At 46.4% G+C, this 25,386-nt stretch overlaps 1 protein-coding gene across 1 annotated transcript; it reads left to right on the forward strand.

Annotated features, from left to right (window-relative positions):
* The first annotated feature begins 3,896 nt into the window (after window positions 1-3,896).
* Window positions 3,897-19,297, forward strand: DDX47 (DEAD-box helicase 47). Its single transcript, XM_002712659.6, has 12 exons — window positions 3,897-4,006; window positions 4,620-4,713; window positions 11,150-11,338; window positions 11,590-11,661; window positions 11,862-11,980; window positions 13,446-13,517; window positions 13,646-13,762; window positions 14,306-14,452; window positions 15,269-15,406; window positions 16,353-16,423; window positions 16,967-17,096; window positions 18,759-19,297. Exons 1-12 carry the CDS (start codon window positions 3,920-3,922, stop codon window positions 18,888-18,890), a joined length of 1,368 nt encoding a protein of 455 aa, XP_002712705.1. The 5' UTR covers window positions 3,897-3,919; the 3' UTR covers window positions 18,891-19,297.
* Window positions 19,298-25,386: the final 6,089 nt, after the last annotated feature.

Raw genomic sequence — 25,386 nt, forward strand, 5'->3', positions numbered from 1 at the left:
TCCCATATAGGTACTGGTTGGAGTTCCAGCTGCTCCACTTCCAATCCAGCAGTGGAAGATAGCCTAAGTCCTTGGGCCCCTGCACCCACATGGGAGACCTGGAAGAAGCTCCTGGCTTCTGATTAGCACATCACCGGCCACTGCAGCCATTTGGGGAGTGAACCAGCAGATGGAAGACTCCCCCCCTCCCCCTGCCCTGTAATTCTTTCAAATGAATGAAAAAAACTTTTAAAAAAATAGACCATGTGGACACAATTCTGGGAGGATTTTGTGCAGATGCTCAGCACTGATTCTTCTCTGAGTCCTCCACAGAGCTCGTGTGTCTCAGATGCCAGCTGATTTCATTTGTGGTCTAGGAGCCTGCATACGAGGGCACTTCTAAAGCCTGAAGGAAAATGGAATGAAAAAATAAGTATATATTGGTGAAAATAATTTTGAAATCCATGGATAGTTTTTTTCAAAATACTCATTTTTCATAAACTTTCTTTTTTAAAATTTTATTTATTTGAAAGTCAGAGTTACACAGAGAGAGAAGGAGAGGCAGAGAGAGAGAGAAGTCTTTTATCTGTTGGTTCATTCTTCACTCCCCAGTTGGTCACAATGGCCAGACTACACCAATCTGAACCCAGGAACCAGGAGCTTCTTCTGGGCCTCCCATATGGGTGCAGGGGCCCAGGGATTTGGGCCATCTTCCACTGCTTTCCCAGGTGCATCAGCAGGGAGCTGGATGGAAAGTGGAGCAGCAGAGACTTGAACCGGTATGCATATGCCATACCAACTTCACAGGCAGTGGCTTTACCTGCTACACCACAACTCCAGCCCCTTGTTTATTTATTTAAAGGTTTATTTATTTGAAGTGCAGAGTGGCAGAGAGAAAGAGTAAGACAGGGATCTCCTATCTTCTGTTTCACTCCCCAAATGGCCACAAATGGCCTAGGGTAGATGAGGCTGAAGACAGGAGCCTGGAACTCTGTCTGGGTCTCCCACATGGGTAGCAGTGGCCCAAGCACTTGGGTGATCTGCTGCTACTTCCTAGATGCATTAACCTAGGGCTGGATTAGAAGCAGAGCAGCTGGGACTGGCAGCAGTGGCGCAGATGGCAGTTTAGCCCACTGTACCACAACGCTGGCCCCGCCCACTGTACTTCTAGGTTTCAATTCCTTCTAAAATCACAAGAACAATGTGAACTTTTAAGTCAAAGGAAATATTTTAATACAACTTATCAGCACGTTTATCTTTGTGCAAATGCACTTGTAAATTTTATTTTGGGAAGGAAGGGCTTCCCACAAGCAAAAGTGCCCAGGGCCCGTGGCAGGCTTGCTCAGTGAGCTGGGGTCAGCGACTGGGAGCTGTCCTGCTGGAGCCTGTATATTGTTTCAGGCTTGCTTCCCCCTTGATCGTCTGGAGTGTTTATTTAGATTTCCTCCCTACCCTTCCTCATTGTTCTGAAAGCACAGGACGTGACCTGGCTCCATTGCTAGCATGGACCTCTGCGACTTCCAAGACCACAATATAAATATCCAAGCACTCCAAGCCTGGTAGGAAGAGACCAAAGCCCATAATGTCCTCGAGTGACGCAGGTTGTCTTCTTAGGAGCCCGCTGCACTCTCTCGGTGGGGCTGACCTGGGTCCTGTCTCGGGGCTGGGTGCTGGGTGAAGGAGGGCCCAGGCCTCATCAGCAGGCTCTGGACCAAGCAACGGAACGAGGCTGGTGCTGCCACCATGACAGCCACACCCTCTCCGCGGCCCTCAGTGCCTTGGGGACACTGGCACCAGAGGAAGTTTTAAAAATAGCCCAAGTCTGAATTATCCAAGAACAAACAGAAAAGACTTCTGTCCAGAGAGGATTTGCTGATGCAATAGCAGTGGGCTGGTTTAAGTCAGTTTCCATTTAAAGCAGCAGCTGGCCTCCAGGAATCCTACAAGCAATCCTTCGTTCTTTGCGTAACGCGTTTGGGCAAAGCTTGGGTGATGTGGGATGTTATTTCATGTACAAGCTGATGGCCCTCATGATCCTTCACATCTGGGCACCCCTTTCAAGTCTCTAATCTCAGCCCTCCTGCCCCCTGCTAGTCCTACCACTCACTCTCTCTGACCCCTCCTCAGCTCCCCTTCCATTCTCCCAAATGAAACCGGAGAGTAACTCCAAGGGAAGCAAACTCTGACAAAGCAGGAGAAGGCTGCTGTTGCTTACGTAAGACCACGTTCCCGTCCACAGAGGGGTTCCTCCGCACTTCCAGGGGCTTGGGTTCTAGTCTTGTCTCTTGTGACCTTGCTGTGTGACCTGGGACCGCTGAGACTTGAGTTCCTTATTTGTCAAACAAAGAGTACAGGTTCCCCAGCAGGTCTATGGGACACAGAAACAGAAGAGGGTGAGCCAGAGCTGGGTGGGGGGAGGCAGAGGGAGACTGTCTTTGGGGTGAGTCAATTTCTTCTTATCTCAAGGTGTTTTATCCACTTAGAGATGATCTCCGGGGCCTAAATCCGAGTTCTAAGAAAAATGAGAGGGTGGCCATGTTTGTATGTCTTCTACCAGAATGCAATATCTTGTGCACATGTATTTTGAATATACATGATAAATTTGACACCTTTCTTTTAAGATTTATTTATTTATTTATTTTGAAAGTCAAAATTAAAGAAAGAGAGAGAAAGAAAGAGAAAGAGAAAGAGAGAGAGAGAGAGAGAGAATCCATCCACTGGTTCCCTAGATGGTTGCAATGGCCAGGGCTGGCCCAGGCTGAAGCCAGAAACCAAAGCCAAGAGCTTCATCTGTGTCTTCCAGGTGGGTTTATTGGGCCCAAACACTTGGGCCAACTTCTGCTGCTTTTTCCAGGCCACTAGTAAGAAGCTGGGTTGAAAGTGGTGCAGCCAGACATGAACCAGTGCTCCTATGGGATGCTGGCATCATAGGCAGTGACTTTACCTGCTATGCCTTTCTTACCACTAGGAATCTGAGGTTTAGACCACACTGCCAGTGGTATGTTTGTACACACTACATACACAGTCCAACCATCCACTTTCCCAGGTGGACATCAGACTGCCCCCACCTGCCTACCTCCAGGAATATTGTTGCAATGAACTTCCAGAACCTGCATGATAGGATACAGGAGGGCATTTGCTGGCACAAAGGCATGCAATGTACTCAGTTTGCCCTAGATTTCTTTCTAGAGCAGTCTAACTGGCCTCAGGGCCTTTGCACTTGCAGTTCTTTGCAGTCTGGAATATTTTTTAATGGATTCTTAAAGGGCTTTCTCTTGTCCATTAGTAAGATCTCAGCTCAAATGCTACTGCCTCAGAGAGGACTTCCTAACCACAGAATTATCCCCACAACTCACCCTCCCCAGGTTACTCTGTCATTTTAGGTTGTTACATTGTAGCACTTTTCATGATTTGTAATGATCTGTGACTGCTTACTGTCTGCTCTTCATCAGTGCAGGGGACATGGTCCCATTCACCAGGCAGCTAGCACAGTCCTAGAATATGTCAGCCTCTCAACGAACATTCCTGGATAAATGAATGAAATAACCAAGAAATAGTGCTGTGCTGCCAGTCTGTTCCAAATGCTATGGTTAGAAAAGTGGGTAACAGGCAAGACAGGTAGGGAAGCCTCCGGAGTCAACCAACCAGTGAATGGAAGATCTCTCTCTCTTTGCCTTTCCAGCAAACAAATTAATATAATTAAAAGGAGATCTAATGGGAAGCTGGGGACTCTGGTCACCAGTCTCTTCCTGCACTCTGTTCAATTCCACTGGGTCGCAAGTTTATACCCATCCCTAACTTACCACTTTTCCTGTCTGGCAGCTGCAAACCCCGGGCAGCCCGCAGGGGGCGCTCAGGACACGCCCTCTGGGCAGAGCTAAAACTACATTTCCCAGCTTCCCGCGCGTTGCCGACCTACTTCCGGGAACCGGCGAACAAGATGGCGGCGTCCGTGGAGCACGATTCTCCGTCCGAAGTTTCCGAGGCTGCAGTGGAGGAGGAGGAAACTAAAACGTTTAAAGATCTGGTGAGAGTTTGGGGGTGGGGGGGTGCCGGCGTCTTCTAATGCTCCTGCTCAGGCAGGGCTCGGTTGCCGTAGATCCCGGCCAGTATCGTACAGAAACATCTCGGGGCCTGCCTCCGGTTTTGCCCAGAATTTCGGAAGCTCGTGTCTCGGACGTGCTCCCCTGGCCTGAGTGGGTGGTGGGACAGCTGTCGGACCCTCAGGGGCCCAATTTGCTTCTTTCTCCTCCTCATTATGGCCATGTTTGTTACCTGTCCGGGAGATTGTACTTTAGCCGGTGTTTCTATGGTGGGAACTTTGGAGTCAGGTAAACCAATCAGACTTAAATTCTTACCCAGTCACTTGCTAGAGACAAGTTTGTTGCAGCTCTCCGCCTCGTTTTGCACATCTGTAAATTGGGTCTAATAGTTAAGCACTAACCTCGCAGAGCCTTGGTAATTAGATAAGAAAAACAAGTCTCATTGTTAAAGAGCGAGTTCTGAGGTGCACAATAAATATCTTTTAAATCTGTCATAAAGGCTGTACATGTCACCAGCAGGATGCCTCTGACAGGGTCTGTTAAGTGCCAGGACATGACCTGTGTAGGTGGCTAAGGTGTGTTTTTCTGAATTCTAAGGGTGTGACAGATGTGTTGTGTGAAGCCTGCGACCAGTTGGGATGGACAAAGCCCACCAAGATCCAGATTGAAGCTATTCCTTTGGCCTTACAAGGTATGTTGGCCTGGCACACACATATATATATATGTATGTATCATATATATATAGATTTTTTTTTATTTATTTAACAGGTAGAGTTATAGACAGAGAGAGAGACAGAGAGAAAGGTCTTCCTTCCGTTGGTTCACCCCCCAAATGGCCGCCAAGGCCGGTGCTGCTCCGATCTGAAGCCAGGAGCCGGGTGCTTCTTCCTGGTCTCCCATGCGGGTGCAGGGCCATCCTCCACTGCCTTCCCGGGCCACAGCAGAGAGCTGGACTGGAAGAGGAGCAACCGGGACTAGAATCCCGCACCCATATGGGATGCTGGCACCGCAGGTGGAGGATTAACCAAGTGAGCCATGGCGACGGCCTGGCCTGGCACATATTTAACGTGAAGTTAAACTCAATTAAAAACCACTTTTGACAGCAATTACTTACATGCATAAAGTGAAATAAAGATAGGATCTCCAAAGATAACATGTGTGGATTTACTGGCTTTTGAAAAAGTCAATGATTTCTTGGTTTACTGAGCTTACTTTGTCTTAGTGGCTGAAGAGATTTGTTCTCCAACGCAGGTAGGGCCTGTAAGGAAGCATTGGGTAAAAGTGTATTAGTGAGAACCTTGCTGGGAATTAGGCGTCAGTGGGTGCGCACATAGGTGTAGGATCACCTCAGGCATGTATTTGTGTCCAGAGGAGTGGAGGGCCATTGCTGTGAGGCTTCTTTATGAGCTCTGCAGAAGAATGGTTAAACTGCTGGTTGATAGCTACCGGGCGGAAACTAACGAGCTGCACTTTAATAAGAATAGAAGTAAATCTCTGCTCTTGATACTTAAAGTACTAACTTTACAGGATTAGGGTGGGCTGTAAGAGACCCAAAGGCGTTCGCCAACTGGAGTGCATGAAGATCCCAGAGAGGGGCGTAATTGGTAAAGTGGCTGCCTGCAGTGCTGGCATCTCATCTGGGCGCCGATTCAAGTCCTGGTTGCTCCACTTCCCATCCAGCTCTCTGCTATGGCCTGGGAAAGCAGTAGAAGATGGCCCAAGTGCTTGGGCCCCTGCACTCACGTGGGAGACCTGGAAGAAGCTCCTGGCTCCTGGCTTTGGCCTGGCCCAGCTCTGGCTGTTGTGGCCATTTGGGTAGTGAACCAGCAGATGGAAGACCTCTCTCTCTCTCTCTCTCTGCCTCTGCCTCCTTGTAGCTCTGCCCTTCGAATAAATAAATAAATATTTAAAAAATAAACCCCAGAGAAGTGAATGTAATCTTAGCTACATTGCTATAAGAAGAGTATTATGTTTCTGGAGTCCCCTCTTCCCAAAAATATCTACACATAAAATTTTATGCATAATTTCATAGAGCTCAAGACCCTCCTCACCCCAAATTCCTCTCACATATGTCTAAGATGAACAGCTTCTAGAGTGTAGAGAGACAGTAGTGCTTTGTGTCTGTTAGAACATACCTAGAGTACCATATTTCTTAGATTTGGAGACCACAGTTTCCTGGGACCAGCTGAGGGACAATGCCTATGATATAGTGTCAAGATTACTCACAAATAGGGATGGGCTTTTGGTATAGCAGTTAAATGGCTTCTTGGGATGCTCCCATCCCTTATTAGAGTTCTTGGGTTCCAATCAGGCTTCTTGCTAATCTGTTCCCTATTCCAGCTTCCTACTAATGTCCATCCTGGGAGGCAGCAAGTGATGGTTCAAGTACTTAAGTCCTTGTCACCTGCTTGGAAGACCCGGATTAAGTTCCTAGCTTTTGGCTGGGGCAGACATTTGGAATGTGAACTAGCAGATGGATGATCTCTCTCTCTATCTCTTCCTCTCCCCTCCTCTCCCTCCCTCCCTCCCTCCCTCCCTCTCTCCCTCTCTCTCTCTCCCTCTCTTCCTCTCTCTACTTTTCAAATAAAATGAAAAATAAGAAAAGGATAGTCACAAAATAGATAAGCTGAATGCATTTGGCCTGGAGAAGAGATAGATGATAATGACTAGTTTTAATGATGTGAAGAGCTGTCATATGGAGAATGGATCAGGCTTACTCTAATTCCATCTGCTCCTTCCATAAGTAGTTACTAAGTATTTGATGTATTGAGGTGCTAGGTGGTAAGAGTCTGTCCTCTGCAAGACTACAGTCTGATAATGTAATTATAAATTTGTGACAGGGTGAACAGGGACATAAGAAATTATATTCCAGGTACACACAGAGAGTTGTCCATTCTAATTGGAGTAGATTTGAGAAGATTTATTTCATTTGATTTATTTGGCTAGGGAGTTGGGAAGACATTTGAGCTAACTTTGAAGACTTAGAAGGATTTTGGGACTAGTGCTGTGGTGTAGCTGGTAAAGCCACCACCTGTGGTGCTGGTTGGAGTCCTGGCTGCTCCACTTATGATCCAGCTCCCTGCTAATGTGCCTGGGAAAGTGGCTGAGGATGATCCAAGTTCTTGGGCCCCTTCACCCACGTGGGAGACCCAGAAGAACCTCCTGGCTCTTGGCTTTGGACCAGCTCAGCTCTGGCCATTATGCCATTTGAGGAGTGAACCAGCAGAAGAAAGTTCTCTCTTGGGGCTGGTGCCATGGCGTTGTGGGTAAAGCCACTGCCTGCAGTGCTGGCATCCCATATGGATGCTGGTTCAAGTCCTGGCTGCTCCACTTCTGATCCAGTTGTCTGCTATGGCCTGGGGAAGCAGTGGAAGATGGTGCAAGTCCTTGGGCCTCTGCACATGCATGGGAGACCCAGAAGAAGCCCCTGGCTCCTGGCTTTGGATCGGCGCAGCTCCAGCATTTGTGGCCTTCTGGGGAGTGAACCAGCAGATGGAAGACCTGTCTTTGTCTCTCTGTCTCTCTCTCTCTGCTTCTGCCTCTGTGTAACTCTGCCTTTCCAATAAATACATAAATAAATCTTTAAAAAAAAAAGTTCTATCTTTCTCTCTCTCCGTCTTTCTGCCTCTCTCTCTTTTTTTTTTTTTTAAGATTTATTTATTTATTTGAAAGTCAGAGTTACACAGAGAGAGGAGAGGCAGAGAGAGAGAGAGAGAGAGAGAGGTCTTCCATCTGCTGGTTCACTCCCCAGTTGACCTCAATGGCTGGAGCTGCACTGATCCGAAGCCAGGACCCAGGAGCTTCCTCTGGGTCTCCCACAGGGGTGCAGGGGCCCAAGCACTTGGGCCATCTTCTACTGCTTTCCCAGGCCATAGCAGAGAGCTGGATCGGAAGTGGAGCAGCCGGGACTTGACATATGGGATGCCAGCACTTCAACAGCACCGGCCCCAGGACTTTCTTTCTTAAAAAAAATTTTTTTTAAGGTTTATTTTTATTTGAAAGGCAGAGTTAGAGAGAGAGAGACAGAGACAGAAAAATCTTCCATCCACTGGTTCACTTGCCAAATGGCCACAGTGGCCAGGGCTGGGCCAAAGCCAGGAGCCAGGAGCTGCTTCTGGTTTTCCCATGTGGGTGGCAGAGGCTCTAGCACTGGGCTGCTTTCCCAGGCACATTAGCAGGGAGCTGGATCGGAATTGGAGCAGCCGGGAGTTAACTGGCGCCTATGTGGGATGCCTGCTATGCCACAGCACCAGCCCCAGGAGGACTTCTTAGGCCTATGGAACAGCATGAAAAAAAGCCAAGGAAGCTGGAAAGAATGGGCAGGTATGGAGATTTGCAGTTACTTAACACAGAATGGTAAAGGTTTAGTAAGGTGATTGAGCCAGATTGTAAGGGACTTGGAAATTTGCCTTTGTAGTTCTAAGGCACTGGAGCACCTTTGGGAGTTGATTTATTATTATTATTTTAAAATTTGTTTATTTGAAAAAGGGAGAGGCAGAGTGAGAGAGCTCTTCTATCCGCTGATTCACTTCCTCAAATAACTGCAACAACCGGGGCTGGGCCAGGCCAAAGCCAAGAGCCTGGAATTCCATCCAGGTCTCCTATGTGGATGCAGGGGTCCAAATACGTGGGCCATCTTCTGCTTCTTCCCCAGACACATTAACAGGGCACTGGATTGAGAGCAGAGCAGCTGGGACTTGGACCAGTGCTCCAATATGGGATGCTGGTGTCGGAGGTAGCGGCTTCAACCTGCTGCACTCCCCAAATGGCTATAATGGCCGGAGCTGGGCTGATCCAAGGCCAGGAGCCAGGAGATTCTTCCGGGTCACCCATGGGAGTTCAGGGTCCCAAGGACTTGGACCATCCTCTGCTGCCTTTCCAGGTGCATTAACAGGGAGCTGGATCAGAAGTGGAACAGCCGGGACTTGAACTGGCACCCATATGAGATGCCAGCGCTGTGGGCTGGGGCTTTAACCTGCTGTACCACAGTACAGGCCCCTTGAATTTTTTTTTTTTTTAAAGATTTGTTTTTATTTATCTGAAAGACAGAGTAACAGAGAGAGGGAGGGAAAGATCTTCCATTTGTTGGTTTATTCTCTAAATTGCTGCAGCAGCTGGGGCTGGACCAGGCTGAAGCCAGGAGCCTGAAACTCCATCCAAGTCTCCCCCTTAGGTGTCAGGGACCATCTGCTGCTGCTTTCCCATGCACATTAGCAGGGAGCTAGATCAAAAGTGGAGCAACGGGGACTGGAACCAGTGCTCATATGGGATGCCGGCATTGCAGGAGGTGGGCTAACCTGTTGTGCCACAGTACTGGTCTCTAGCATCTATCTTAGGATTTCTGTTTCCCATACTAAAGAAATTGTGTGCATATCACCTATATTACCTCTAGTTTCTTTTGAGTTGTCACTTGTTCCTATCTTCACTGACTTGCCTTAGGTCAGGCTCCCATCTCATCTCCCTGAATTAAGTGTGGTATCTTCCTTAAGTTCTTGTTTTCCTTAGTCTTGTTGTTTATGTCCTTTTATTTGTTTATTTTTGAAAAGAAAGTTTTTAAAAAATCATTTAATTTTAAAGAGTAAAAGGAATTTACCTTTGTTTTCATCCTTAGACAGAGGGAAAGAGAGAGGGGGCGAGACAAGGTCCCATCCTTTTGTTCTCTCCCCAAATGCTTAACAGCCAGGGCTGGCCAGGCTGAAGCTAGGGGTCAGGAATTCAGTCCAGGTTGTCCACTCGAATGGCAGGAATACAAGTACTTGAGCCATTGCCTGTGGCCTCCCAGGGGTGCATGTTAGCAGGAAGCTGGAATTGGAAGCAGAGCTGGAAGTTGAACCCAAGAATTCAGATATGGGATGGAGTGTCTTAACTGCGTACCAAAGGCCTGCTCCTAAATCCTTGTAGACTGTGAGGACAGAAGTCCTGTTCAGGTTGCCTCAGAGCGAAGGGCTTTGTTGTCGGATTATCTTGTGGAGAACTGCCTTCTCAGCAGCTGCATGGTCACTGGACAGCATGAGCAGCACCTGAGCAGAGGTGGGGGGCGTCACTCCACAGTGGGGGGCAATCCCGTTGGGCAGGGTTTAGTGCACAGCTGCCTGTGGGCTGCAGCCAGCGTGGAGATTGTGGTCTTGGCTTTGCAGCTAATTTCCCAAGTATTGCTTGAGTAGAGACACTGAACCATGGTGACCTGTTCTTAAGGAGTTTAGCTCTCTGACCTCTCCTTATGCCATCAAGCCAGCAATGTATCTTCCTAAAAAAAGCCACAGTCCTGAAATTCCCTGCTTATCAAAATTCCTTAGCTTGCTTCTGAGTTTCCTTTGTGGTTCATTCTTCCTTTCATCCCTTAACACTTCTGTGCTCTGCTGCAATTCCTCTTCTCACTCTTCTATGCGTGCTCTTTTCTATAAAGCCCTTCCTCTTTCCTCATACAGGAATATCCTCCCTTCCTTTCTTGGCTTCTGGTTTAGCTCACTCATCACCTGTTAGCCTTCCCTGACCTTCTGGGCGCAGTAAGTTACTCCTTCCTTTGTGTTTGCACTGTTTTTTTTTTTTTTTTTTTTGACAGGCAGAGTTAGACCGTGAGAGAGAGAGAGAGGCAGAGAGAAAGGTCTTCCTTTTTCTGTTGGTTCACCCCACAAATGGCCACCATGCCCTGCATGCTGCGCTGATCCGAAGCCAGGAGCCAGGTACTTCCTCCTGGTCTCCCATGTGGGTGCAGGGCCCAGGCACTTGGGCCATCCTCCACTGCTTTCCCGGGCCACAGCAGAGAGCTGGACTGGAAGAGGAGCAACTGGGACAGAATCCGGCGCCCCAGCCAGGACTAGAACCCAGAGTGCTGGTGCCACGGGTGGAGGATTAGCCTAGTGAGCTGCTGTGCTGGCCTGCACTGGGTTTTGTAGGTGCCTCTGTCGAAGCCCTGGCCATGTTCTAACACATTTGGGTATTTGTCTCACCAGTGGGTTTGGGGCTTTTCTAGAACAGAGGCCTTGTTTTCTCTGTTACTTAGCTTTCTTTTCTCCTCTTTATCAAACATCCAGTGTCTACTTCGTACCTGGCACTGGGCCATTGCAGAAAATGCAAAGAATGCAGAGAGCATTTCTTTGATGTTAGGTGTTTTCTTTCTCTTGCAGGTCGTGATATCATTGGATTGGCAGAAACTGGCTCTGGAAAGACAGGGGCCTTTGCTTTGCCCATCCTGAATGCCCTGCTGGAGACGCCGCAGCGATTGTTTGCCCTGGTTCTCACCCCAACCCGAGAGCTGGCCTTTCAGATCTCAGAGCAGTTTGAAGCCTTGGGGTCCTCTATTGGAGTGCACTGTGGTTAGTGTCCAAGGGGAAAGGGAGCCTAGTGTGTCATTGTGAGTGGAGAATGGGTGTGCAAGGAGACTAGAAGGAAGTTTGTTAACAGAAGTTATTGACCCAGGAACTAATGTCTTGGCTTTGGGAAAAGTATGAATTTTAAGGGGAAAACAAATTTAAGTAGAAATCCAACATTGGATTTAAAAGATGTTCAGTGGACTATGGAAACAATGAAGGATCTCTTTTCTGTGTTCTCTTTTTTATTTCTGTAGCTGTGATTGTAGGGGGAATTGATTCAATGTCCCAATCTCTGGCCCTGGCAAAGAAGCCACATATAGTAATAGGTGAGTAGCTGACTTGGGTACAAGACACTGGCCATCTTGAATTAGAGACAGATCTACCAGTGTTGGCTAGGAAAACTTTGAGAAACAAATTTTGGTAACGTTGGTTGATTTCTTAATTGTTTTTGGTGGTGGGAGGAAGAGATTATCTTATTTTTGTCCTTGCTGGGACATTGGCCTTTCTCTTCAACCTTTCTTGGTAGCAACCCCTGGCAGATTGATTGACCACTTGGAAAATACAAAAGGTTTCAACTTAAGAGCTCTCAAATACTTGGTCATGGATGAAGCAGACAGAATATTGAATATGGATTTTGAGACGGAGGTGAGTTTTCAATTTCTTTCTTCCTTTTAAGGCATCTCTCAAATTCCCTGTTTCAGACTTGTTTTATTGTATACCTGTGTTATGTGAGTACTGCGTCAGTCTCAGTTAATTTCTAGGTTTTTTTTTTTTTAAAGATTTATTTGAAAGAGTTACAGAGAGAGAGACAGAGAAAGAGAGACCTTTCATCTATGGGTTTACTCCCCAGATGGTTACAACAGCCACAGCTGGGCCAGGCTGGAGACAGGAGCTTCCTCTGGATCTCCCATGTGGGTGGCAGGTGCCCAAACACTTGGGCCATCTTCTGTTCCTTTTCCCAGGCCATCAGCAGGGAGCTGGATCAGAAGTTGAGGAACCAGGACTCGAACTGGCTCCCATATGGGATGTCGGCATTGGAGGTGGCAGCTTTACCCACTATGCCACAGTGCTGGTCCTAGTTTCAGTTAATTTTAACATCCCAGCTGCCCATTTTCATTCTTGATGGTCTTCTGTTGTCAGTGTCTCAGCATTCTCTGCAGGGGTGGAGAACATTCAGCCCTTGGCTCACAGAATCCTTTGGTCTGGCCCTGCCAAGGCAACTATAGGCAGGACTCAAAATTCAGTAAATCTATAGCATAGTATTTTTTAAGTTGATAATTTTGTACAGCCCAAGAATGATGTTATAAATATCCAAATGGCCCTTGGCAGACAGAAACTTCCCCACCCGTGCTGTGGAATGTCCTCGGACTTCAGAGATAAGGAATGTCAGAATCAGATTTTCTGTCCCACTTCATTTTAATTTATACCTTTTTATACACCTTGAAATGTTTTTATTTTCTTTGATGACCCACTCATCATGATGGGGGCTGGCGCTGTGGCATAGCAGGTAAGGTCACCACCTGCAGTGCCAGCATCCCATATGGGCACCGGTTTGAATCCTGGCTGCTCCACTTCCTGGGAAAGCAGTGGAAGAAGGCCCGAGTCCTTGGGCCCCTGCACCCATGTGGGAGACCCAGAAGAAGCTCCTAGGTCCTGTCTTCAGATCGTCCCAGCTCCGATCATTTCAGCCATCTGGGGAGTGAACCAGCAGATGGAAAACTGCTCTTTCCCTCCCTCACTCCCTCCCTCCCTCTCTCCCTCCCTCCCTCCTTCCCTCTCTCTCTCTCTCTGCCTCTGATCTCTCTGTAACTGTCTTTCAAATAAATAAACAAATCTTTAAAAAAAATACTCATTGATAACCTTTCTCTTAGATTAGCTCTAATCTACTAACTTAAACTGCTCTATTCTTTGAATGGCATTTTTTTATGGCATCTGGTAGAGTACCAAATAGTAAGAATTCAGTAAATTTTTGTTGGATTAAATCGAATGTTTGAGTCTGCAGAGCCCACGGTGATGTGTTTCATGTTGTTCTCTGCCCCCTCTCCTAGCCAGAGGATTCGCAGGAGTCCACTGTCAGTGTTATGTTTTTGTGTTTTCCTTTGTACCTTAGGTTGACAAGATCCTCAAAGTGATTCCCCGAGATCGGAAAACTTTCCTCTTCTCTGCTACCATGACCAAGAAGGTGAACTTCTCTGGAGCTTTTGTTTTCTTCTTTATAAGAATTGATATATTGAAAACAATAATAAAAAATAGTGAAAATAAGTAAAAATAAGAATAGAGCATATAGGAATTAGTGTTTTCTTTCTTCAGGTGCAAAAACTTCAGCGAGCAGCTTTGAAGAATCCTGTGAAATGTGCTGTTTCTTCTAAATACCAAACGGTTGAGAAATTGCAACAGTATTATATTTTCATTCCCTCTAAATTCAAGGTGAAGTGTTTACTTTGATCATTCCTGCCTCTCCCTCTCCTTCTCACCAAAGCATCTGAAAATGTGTCAACATTTGATTAGCTGAGAGCTGTGGTTCAGATGGGCGTCTGCTCTGTCTGCCCCGGAGTGCATGTTGTGCTTACATCATCACTGATAAGTCAGACTTGCCCGGAATTTACAGCATGTTAACCCACTGTCATGAAGTCATGATGTAGTGATAGAATTCCTTCTTTACCCCATGCTCGTGGTAGTTTTCCCCTTGTCTGCTTATTTGACTTTTTTTGTAGGAAGGGGAGCCTGGTTTGTGGTGTGACATAGGACTGTTGTTGGTTGCTGAGGGCATATCTTATGTGTGGCTTCAGCCTAGATTGTTGATGCCTAGTTCATGGGGTGGCGGTGCCAGTGAAGACAGGAAAAGCTGGCAGCTGGTGGTCTGGAAGATTGAGAAGCATCTGTAGGCTTGATCTAAGTGTATATGCCAGGTCTCCTACCCTTTCTTAAGATTTGATTACATGTATTTTTTTGGGTTTGTTTGTGACTTAGGACACCTACCTGGTTTATATTCTAAATGAATTGGCTGGAAACTCCTTTATGATATTCTGCAGTACCTGTAACAACACTCAGAGAACAGCTTTGCTACTCCGAAATCTCGGATTCACTGCCATCCCCCTCCATGGACAGATGAGTCAGGTAAGGGTTCTTAGGCATCTTTAGCCATGAACTGGAGTCTAAGTGAGGTAAACCTTGTAACAGCAGTTTTGCACTATAGGAGCACATGACATTGATGCCTGTTCCTGTGCTTATTCTGACTTTATGGTCTTCACAGTATCACTCTGCATGCCTACTTTCTCCTTTCAGGATAGCAAGAGGCCCAGCTTAGATCATCACAGAGTTGTCTGGCTTGCAAACTGCTGAGTAGCCCTCATAGTAGTTGAGATCTCTGGTCTCTGAAGATTTTAATAAGTTGTTTCCTAATTATCTATCATGTTACACAGTCCCTTAGGCTATTTCCTAGCCTAAGTCTTTAATTTTTAAAAGCATTTATTCGTGAGGCAGAGAGACAGAGAGAGATGGAGACAAACAGAGCTCCCATCTGCTGGTTCACTCTTCAGATACCCACAACAGCCCCAGGGGCCAGAGTCAGGGGCTAGGAACTAAATCCAGTTCTCTCACTTGGGCGGCTGGGACCTAGTTACTTGAGCCCTTGCCTGCTCCCCACAGTTTGCCATGGCAGGAAGCTAGAATCAGGAGCTAGTATTGAGCCAGGTACTCCCATCCGGGACATGAGCATTTTTCAATATGGGACATGAGAGTTTGTACTGCTAGGCATAATGTGCAGTATTTCCATTTTGACCTGTGAAACCCCATTCTCTACTTAGGAGGAAACAAACATAAAAATTTTTAACCTTGGTTATTATGTTCAGTGTGTCTAGGTTGTATGTCTTATATCCTAAGACTCTTTAATTTTCCAAGATTAAAATTCTCATTTCTCTTTCATTATCTCAGAGCAAGCGCCTGGGATCCCTTAATAAATTTAAGGCAAAGGCTCGTTCTATTCTTCTAGCAACTGATGTTGCAAGCCGAGGTTTGGACATACCTCATGTAGATGTCGTTGTCAACTTCGACATTCCTACTCATTCCAAGGTGAGTCTTATTTCTGACTTGACTTTCTAGTCCTAGAGTGTGCAATGGTATGTTTTCTGTCTTTCCTTAGTTACAACATAAAACTTTTTTTGTGCTTAGTTAGTCAAGTATCAGAACCAAGAAACCTTTTGATTTCTTCATTCTGTCATGTGTAGAACGTTAATGAATGTGAGTGTAGGTTGCCAGGGCAAATTTTGGATCTCGTAGTCAGAAGTGGCAGAAGCAGCAGGTGCTGACCCATGGCAGGCTCCTTTCCTTCGTGCTTCTTGGTGTATCTCAGGGTTTCTCAGCCTTGACACCAGTAACCTCTTAGGCCAGTGAATTTTTTGTTGTGGGTGTTGTTCTTTGCATTGTGGAATGCTAGCAGAATTTGTGGCCTCTCCTCACTGCATGCATGCAACCCTTCTGGTTGAGACACCAGAAATGTTTCTAGGTGTTACCAGATGTCCACTAGGGATGACAGAATTGCCCCTGGTTGAGAACAAGGGTGTCACTTGGCTTTGTATTTTGACTAGGCACAGTGCTGTGTCACGTGATTTTCGCAAATAGCGCTGTAAGTTTGGGTATGTATTTCTGTCACTGTTTTATAGCTGGAAACCAAGGCTGAGAGAGGTTATGTGGTTTGCACATAATTGTGTAGCTGGCAGTTGGTAAAACCTCTAGGTCCAGGGTTTTTCTTTATACCATGTTACCTATAACTGTTTAGATAATGCTTTGTAGATTTGTCTTTCTATAAAAGAAAGGAAAGAAACCTTTGGAACAATTTTATACTTCGAGAAGAATAAAAAAGATGAAATGGATTAGTCTCAAGAGACAGTCCTGGCCATTTTCTCCATGTTTCAACATGAATCTCTTTTCTTTCAAAGGTTTGCAGTAAGACTTTGCGTCTGTCGTTTTTTCACTTACAGTTTTTATAGCTTGAATTCATAAACTCTTTTTGTTTTAGGATTATATCCATCGAGTAGGCCGAACAGCTAGAGCTGGGCGCTCTGGAAAGGCTATTACCTTTGTCACTCAGTAAGTAAAAATTGGCAGAGCAACGTAGAGCAGGACTTTGAAGCCAGAGTGATAGGCAGGTTCTGTCCTGTGCTTTTCTGATCACCTACACTCCTGCGTCTTGGTTTTCCTGTTTGAAAAAATGGAAATAATAACACCTACCAGGGTTTTGGTGAGAACTGGAGAGGATGTATGTAAAAGATGTAGTATGGTATTTGACACATTAGAAGCACAGTGGTCCTTGTTTCTTTCAGCTGCTAAAGTCAGCAGTGACCTTCTCCTCATGCTGAAAGGATTAAAATAACTATTTATGATCTTTTTTTAAAAAAGGAGCAAATGTTTAGGTATCCACGGCTCTTCTGTGTGTAGAGAATGCGGCGGGTGATTTTCATATGGATGGTGCACAAAGACTGCCCTTAGCCAGCATTCAGAGGAGGAGTATGCCCCCGATTCCTCAAACAGGGGCTCACACTGCACCCTAGCGCATGAGAACCCTGGGGTTGGGGAATGGACACACATTTGCATTGTCGGACAGCCAAAGCCATACCCGTTTTCCTTCCTCAGGTATGACGTGGAACTCTTCCAGCGCATAGAACACTTAATTGGGAAGAAACTGCCTGTCTTTCCAACGCAGGATGATGAGGTTATGATGCTGACAGAACGAGTGGCTGAAGCCCAAAGATTTGCCCGCATGGTATGCACCCCACTTTCTTTTTCACCAGCTTTCATGTAGATGATATTAACCAAGTGTCAGACATGTGGTTATGTGAATCCTCGTAAGAAACTGAAGCTCGGTATATTTTATTACAGATTTAAGATGAGCAAATTAAAGCACATAAATGATAGGTAATTTGCCTTAAGTCATCCAACTGAGTGCCTGAATCAAAGCTTGGACTTGAGCTAATTAGAGTGACTACATTCTCAGCTGCTGGGTATGGATCACATGACCCCAAAAACTCCACTCAGAAGACCCAGCTGTGAACCGTGAACTTGGACATTTTGCCTAATCTCCCACAGTCCATTCCTGTCCTATAAGTTGGACTTAATTACCTGAATCTCTAAAGGTTTTTATGATCACCAGATAAGCTAATAGAACCTACAGAGCTACTGATAGTGGTGGCAGCGGTAGAGGTGGGGATGAGAAGGTTCTAGAGGCACACCCTGGGGAGTGCTGCCGCTTCCTGAGGTCTCCTCTGAGAGTTGGAGGAACTTCGCTCATGGGTTGCTTTCTGAGCCTTGTTTTTATTTTTCTGCCCACGTGGAAGTTTTTGTTTGGTGTTTTTAAAAGTGTTAACTTTGGTAAGCAATGTGCATTGGGGAAAAATTCAGAAAATATAGAAAGTATTAAAGTAGTATGTGAAGGGGTAAACCAGTCCCCGTGGAGAACCATTAATGATATTTGGCTGTTTTTCTTTCTTTAGCCATAATTAGACTTTACCTGATTATAAATGATGAACATTTTTTGTTTCAATATAGATCTATGTGATCATTTTTTAAAGAATTCCCTCATGGATATGTAACATGATTTCATTGATAAATGTTTATGCTTTTTTGTAATTTTTTTGCTATTTAGCACTGTGTTGAACATTCTAGTATGTATAACTTCACATACTTAGCTTATTTCCTTAGAATAAATTCCTGGGAGTGTTGAGCTGAGGAATATACACAGTTAAAATGTCACATTGCCTCCTTCCCCAGAAATACAATAGCAGATTATTATTATGGTTTTTTTAAAAATTTTTTTTATTTTTGACAGGCAGAGTGGACAGTGAGAGAGAGAGACAGAGAGAGAGAAAGGTCTTCCTTTTGCCGTTGGTTCACTCTCCAACGGCCGCCGTGGCCGGCGCATCGCGCTGATCCGAAGCCAGGAGCCAGGTGCTTCTCCTGGTCTCCCATGGGGTGCAGGGCCCAAGCACTTGGGCCATCCTCCACTGCACTCCCTGGCCACAGCAGAGAGCTGGCCTGCAAGAGGGGCAACCTGGACAGAATCTGGCGCCCCGACCAGGACTAGAACCCGGTGTGCCGGCGCCACAAGGTGGAGGATTAGCCTAGTGAGCCGCGGCGCCGGCCAGCAGATTATATCATCAATGATAGTGTATGTGAATTTCCTAACTCCTTGGTCAGTTCTGGGTATGACCATTCTCTTATATCTTTCCAAATTTGCCATGTGATGATAGTACCTTATGAATTTAATTTTCATGCTGTGATCTCTTGTAAGGTGAGCAGTTTTATGTGTCTGGAGTGGGGTCATAGTCTTCTGCTAATGGCAGGTATCAGGGCTTACTTGTGTTTGCTCCTGTGTTAGCCTCAGTGACAGTCACTCAAATTCAGTCCCCTCCTTTCTGGTTTCTTACAGGAGTTAAGGGAGCACGGAGAAAAGAAGAAGCGTGCGCGAGAGGATGTTGGGGATAATGATGACACAGAGGGTGCCATGGGTGTCAGGAATAAGGTGGCCGGAGGAAAAATGAAGAAACGGAAAGGCCGTTAGTCAGTTCTGCAAAGACTGGCGTTCCACTGCCCATCTGTGAAAGGGGATCGCAGGGGCGAATGAAACCTCCCAGCAGAGTTCCTCAGACTGAAGTCTTCACGATTATGTCCAGAATCTGCTCAGCTCATTCAGTGCTCACTGCCCTCTGTGTTGGAGTTCATTACTGCACAGTAATGTGGGCCTGCTGGTGTCAAGACTGTCGCTGATCTTCAGCTTGGCTTCCCTGCTCCTCCCTGAGGAGGATGTGCCCCAACCACTTCCCAGTGACCCTTTGCCTTTCTCAGCTGCCCGGCCAGGACTGCAAGGTGTAAAGGAAAGAAGTTTCTATATTTGTAAATGAGACCTAAGCTCTTAGCTTCCATCATTAGACCTTATGTGAGACAATAAATTTAAGTATTGTTCTTAAAGACTCGAACTCCTTGAAAACCTTGGAGTTAAAGAGCTTTACAGATTTAAGTAACTTATTTTCTTGACAGGTGAGAACTTGACAGTGGCGGATACATGTCAAATTCATTGGTGGTTCTTTAAACATTATTTATGACTTTTAAATGCTCATCAAAGCAACAAGATGATAGTTTTGGGAGGGAAATCCTGCTTAAAAGGAGGTTGTGTTTTTTTGGGGGGTTGGAGAACAATCAGTAAGAGTGCCAAGGTCTTGTCTTTTCTTTTTTAGATTTATTTATTTGAAAGTGTTACAGAGAGAGAGAGAGGTTATCCATCTGCTGGTTCATTCCCTAAGTGGCTGCAACGGCCAGAGCTGAGCCGATCTGAAGCCAGGAACCCAAGCACTTGGGCAGTCCTCTGCTGCTTTCCCAGGCACATTAGCAGGGAGCTGGATGGAAAGTGGAGCAGCTGGGATTTGAACCAGCACCTGTATGAGATGTTGGTGCTGCAGGATGGGGCTTTAACCTGTTGTGCCACAGCACTGGTCCTGTAAGGGTCTTTTTCAAAAAATGTTATTTATTTATTGGAAAGGTAGAGAGATGAGATCTCCTGTCTGCTGGTTCATTCCCTGAATACCCATGGCAGCGGAGCCTGGACCAGACCAAAGCCAGGAGCTGGAACTTGATTGAGTTCTCCTATGTTGAAGGCAGAGATCCAACTACATAAGCTACCATCTGCTATCTCCCAGATTGTGCAGAAAGCTGGAATTGAGAGCAGAGGTGGGACTTAAACCCAGGCACTCTGATACAGGATGTGGGCATCCCAAGGGGCATCTTAACTACAGCACCAAATGCCTGCCCCACTGTAAGTGTCTTGAGATCCTTAAACAGATTCACTTCCCTGGTTCCCTGTTCCTTGGGTGAAGCAGGTGCTTGGAAAGACTGGGTTCCTATGTAGACCTTCTTCCCTAGGTGATGAGGGTTAAAATCAGAAGTCATCAGGAAGGTAGGGTCATTCTTTTTTTTTTTTTTTTTTTTGACAGGCAGAGTGGACAGTGAGAGAGAGAGACAGAGAGAAAGGTCTTCATTTGCCATTGGTTCACCCTCCAATGGCCGCCGCGGCCGGCGCACTGCGGCTGGCGCACTGTGCTGATCCAATGGCAGAAGCCAGGTGCTTCTCCTGGTCTCCCGTGGGATTCAGGGCCCAAGTACTTGGGCCATCCTCCACTGCACTCCCTGGCCACAGCAGAGAGCTGGCCTGGAAGAGGGGCAAGCAGAACAGAATCCAGTGCCCCGACCGGGACTAGAACCCGGTGTGCTGGTGCCGCAAGGCGGAGGATTAGCCTAGTGAGCTGTGGCACCGGCCAAGGTAGGGTCATTCTAAGACCCATTTCATTCACTTGTCATTGGTGCCCACTGGCCAGTTATCTTCTTTCTTTGGCCCCCATCTATTGGGTGATGGAATTCAGGAGGGAGGAAGAAGCTATTGGCCCTGTAGGGACCAGGGGAGGGAGGGGAGGATTGCTGGAAACCAGAAATAACTTTGAGCTTCCCAGTCATGAGCAGTCTTTTGTCCTGGGCTTCACATGTAGAAAATACCTCATTTTGTTATTGACAACAGTTTTATTATTAGGGTGTATCCACAGAGACAGAACCAAGGTAAAGAGATTCCAGATAGTCACTGTACTGGATTAATTCTGGGAATGAAGTTTGGCAGAATAGTAACTCTGTGCCTTGGTGTGGAAAGTGGAGTTTTTCTTTTCTTTTTTTTAAAGGTTTATTTATTCAAAAGGCAAAATCACAGAGAGAGAGTGAGAACTTCCATCCGCTGGTTCACTCCCCAAATGGCCTCAACGGCCAGAGCTGGGCCAAACTGAAGCTATGAGCCAGGAGCTTCTTCAGGTTTCCCACGTGGTGCAGGGGCTGAGGCACTTGGGCCATGTTCCCAGGCACATCAGCAAGGAGCTGGATCGGAAGTGGATCAGTTGGGACATGAATTGGTGCCCATATGGGATGCCGGCACTGCAGGCAGTGGCCTTTCCTGCTATCGCGCAGTACCAGCCCTGAAAAGCACAGTTTCAAAGATTGTATTGCTTAGGTATCTGGTGAGAAGTGAGATACAAGGTGTAAAATTCTCTGTAGTAGTTCAGAGGTAGACTCTTCATTGCAGGAAGATATTTATCGATTTACATTAGTTAATTAATTATTTATTGATAGGCAGAGTTAGTGAGAGAGACAGAAAGGTCTTCCTTCTGTTGGTTCACCCCCCAAATGGCTGCTATGGCCGGCGCTCTGTGCTGATCCGAAGCCAGGAGCCAGGTGCTTCCTCCTGGTCTCCCATGCGGGTGCAGGGCCCAAGCACTTGGGCCATCCTCCGCTGCCTTCCCGGGCCACAGCAGAGAGCTGGACTGGAAGAGGAGCAACCGGGACAGAACCAGTACCCCAACCGGGACCAGAACCCGGGGTACTGGCACCGCAGGCAGAGGATTAGCCTAGTGAGCTGCGGCGCTGGCCTGTATTAGTTAATTTAGAATGACAGGGAGGAAGAGACAGATCTGCCATCTGCTGGTTCATTCCTCAAATGCCCACAACAGCTGAGACTTGGCCAGGTTGGAACCAGGAAGTCCCATCTGGGTCTCCCATGTAGATGACAGGAACCTGAGTACTTGGGTCATCATCTGTTACCTCCCAGGTACCGGATTAGAATGAGAGGCAGGACTGGATCCCATGGACTACAATATGGGATGTGGGTGTCCTGCCATGATGCTGCCTCTCCCACACCCCACCCTAAATCCAGTTTTTCACTTGAGAGGCAGAGAGAACTGCCATCTGCTGTTTTCTTTCCCCAGATGCTCACAATAACCAGGACTGGGTTGGACCAAAGCCTGGAGCCGGGAACACAATCCATGTCTCCCACATGGGTGGCAGGGACCCAGTTACTTAGTCATCACCGCTGTCTCCCAGGGTCTGCATTAGCGGGAAGCTGATAGCGGGAAGCTGAAGGTAGGAGCCAGAATTGGGAATTGAAGCCAAGTACTCTGATACATGTTGCAGATGTGTTAACTAGTGTCTTAGCTGCTAGGCCAAATGCTTGCTCCAGGAAAATCTTTAAGAAGGTCTTTAAAATTTTTTATTTTATTTTTATTTATTTGAAAGGCAGTGGAATAAAACAGAGACACAGAAAGAGATCTTTTCTCTTTCATTTTACTCCCCCAAAAACCTCAACAGCTGGGCCTAGACTGAGGTCAAAGCTGAGAGCTGAGAATTCAATCCATGTCTTCCAGGTAGATGTCAGGAACCCAAATACTTGAGCCATCACCTGCTGCCTCCCAGGGTATATGTTAGCAGGAAGCTGGAATTGGAAGAAGGAGCTGAAACTCAAACTAACTCCAACATGGAGCAGGATTTCCAAGCAATGTCTTAACTGCTGCACCAAACATCCACTCCAGGAAGATCTTTTTAAATGTAGGGGTAGGGTATTTTCAACCACAGTTAAAGGGAGTCTCTGCTGAAGGTATTTGTAATGAATTGAGATCTAGCACATGGCTTATTTTGCTGTGTCAGTACTGTTCATTATGGTGTATTTGAATGAAGGATAGATTAGAGGAGCCAAAATACAGAAAGTGAAAGGAAAGGGGGAAATGGATAAAAGAAAAGGAGGGGCAAATAGTTGGGTGGAGCCACACCTGTGACTAGTTGTTATGCGCTGGGACTACCATTTGGGGCTAATTCTCTATTAACATATTTTCCTGATAGAGATTTTTCCTGGGTGGGTGGGGGGGAGGCTTTGGGTAAGAACTCCTGCCTCTGAGCCAGTGGGTGAGTGCTGTTTCAACTCAGGGAGGACTGAAGCAAGTTGAAATTGAATTGGGGTACCAGTGGGGGAAGGGAACAGATTGGAATTCTCCTGAAAGAGTCTGAACTTTCCACGTGGCAGTGTTCTCTTACCCTGTCTGTGGCCTCCTGAGGTATGTGCATATTTCCAGGCAGGCTAGAAGGTTAAAAGCCACCACTCCACAGCATCACCCTTGCCTCTGTGTATAGGGACACTGCTGGGATGGGAAGGTGGGACACGGGGAGAATGTGGATGACATGGCATCAGGCATAGTAAGAGGGCCAGAGCCCAAGTCCCATATAGAAAGCAAAGATGCTCTTGCACAGAATTAAATGCCTGTGATCCGTGAGTAAAGGGCAACAGACCCGTGGGTTTGCCTGTTGCTCAGAGCATGCCCTGTGCACTCTTGTTTGCTGTGGCCGACTTGTCGGATCTTCTACTGAAACCCATATGAGGTGTGATTAATTTCTGAGGGCCGCTGAGTGAAAATACTACCAAGCAAATGGCGTGAAACAACAAAGACTCATCTTCTCAGCGTTCTAGATTCTAGAAATCCAAAATCCAGGTGTGGCAGAGTCATGCACCTTCTGACGCCTGGATAAGAATCCTTCCTAGCCTCTGATGGTTACTGGCGATCATTGGTGTTCCTGTGCTCCACCTTCACGTGGCCTGCTGTCCTGTGTGCCTTCGTGTCTTCACGTGGCTTCCTCATAAGCCTCCTTGTCATGGGATTGAGGGTGTAGCCTAATCCAGTATGATTGCATATTTAATTACCTCCACAAAAGCATTTCCAAATAAGGTCACCCAGAGTCCTGGGTAGACATGAATTTGGGGGGACACTATCAGTGTACTTCAAAGTGTCTGTAGATCCTGCTGCATTCTTTGGGGTCTAGGATCACACTGTGGAATAGAAATGATGGGTAGAATTGGTTGCAAAGAAGGAGGAGAAGACAGCAGATAGGTCTTCAGAAGTGGCCTAGGTAGAAGTATAGAGTTTAAAATGACATTCTCTTAAATGAAGTGTAAACTTCCTTTGCAGTCAAAATACCAGACTCTAGATGTAGAAGCAGGGAAGGAGCCCTCTGACCTTTCTCCTGCTTCCTTGGTGTTACTCTGTGGGCTCCTGAACAACCTCCCTCCACCCAAATTGTGAACAAACACACCTAACTTTTATGACTTAGTAAAGGCCATAGTCATGTTAGGCCAGCCCAGAGTAAATTTCTCCCTCATTCCTCACCTGAATCATAAAACCAATTTATAAAGTATTCATTGTATCCAGATGTATACAGAATTGTATACAGAATTGGCTTCATGATACTACTGGTTTTACTTCCTCTGTACAGAGTTGAAAATGAGAATGAGGAAAACCCCTTTCTTAGGAGGGCATCTGAGGATCCCAGTCATGGGCTTTCAATCAGGTGAAATTGGCTTAAAGCACCCTTTAGTGGATTGTAGTTGTAGCTTAAAGCAGTGTAGACTCAACCAAGAAGATTCTCAGTCTCACAAAAGTAGATGAATACCCTGGGACATGACTGGCTCTTGAAAGACAGCAAGTTTACAGCCACAGTGCTTTCCAGGTAGGATCCCAGCTGCACAGGTATTCACAGACCTAATCCAGAGACTGCTTTCCATTTGAAGCCCCACCTACAGGGATATCCACAGACAGGTCCCTGAGACCCTGGGAGATAGGATCAGAGAGAACTGCAGGTTATGGTGTGGGTTACAGTAAATGAGAGGTCCCCCGTTACTGAAAGCAGATAACAACACCATCAAGAAAGTTGGTCCTTGAAACTAAAATGAGAATACCAGAAGTTCTACTCTGCTTAATGCTTAAGGTGAAATCTGGCCTCAGGGCAGATAATAAATCAAGGTGTGAGTCACTTCTCTTTAGCTGGAATGACAAGAGATCCCGAGCAGGGCCCTAGAGATTTAAGAGTGACCCACACCTACATTCCTTTTCATGCCTCACCTGTGCCAGGTATGCACTAAAACAGTAGCTAAAAATAACTGCCGAAACTTGAAGTCTGGAACAGCACTGAAAAGTGGCAACTAGCATAGAGAGCTGATGTGTGCCAAGGAGGAAGGAGTCAGGAAGCAAATGGGCTCAGGTGGGGGCAGGTGGTGGTTGATGTCCTGCACACTTCTGTCTGCTCATTTGATTAGCAGATAACCTTCCAAACAGGAAGGATGTCCCCTGTTAACTGTCACTCTTTAATAACCTGTCCATGTCCTCAAGGGGCTGGAAGGAGCAGGAGGAGTACAGTCGAGTGTGGGAAGT

This window comes from Oryctolagus cuniculus, chromosome 9 (genome assembly GCF_051225735.1).
Source record: "Oryctolagus cuniculus isolate XC-2025 breed Fujian yellow rabbit chromosome 9, ASM5122573v1, whole genome shotgun sequence".
Lineage (NCBI taxonomy): Eukaryota > Metazoa > Chordata > Mammalia > Lagomorpha > Leporidae > Oryctolagus > Oryctolagus cuniculus.

Excerpts from the sequence above, each read along its gene's own strand:
- DDX47 (XM_002712659.6), top strand. The coding sequence starts at position 3,920 with ATGGCGGCGTCCGTGGAGCACGATTCTCCGTCCGAAGTTTCCGAGGCT. Across the intron at positions 13,518-13,645 it reads CTGCTACCATGACCAAGAAG|GTGCAAAAACTTCAGCGAGC; the intron begins GTGAACTTCTCT and ends TTCTTTCTTCAG. Across the intron at positions 16,424-16,966 it reads GCTATTACCTTTGTCACTCA|GTATGACGTGGAACTCTTCC; the intron begins GTAAGTAAAAAT and ends TTCCTTCCTCAG.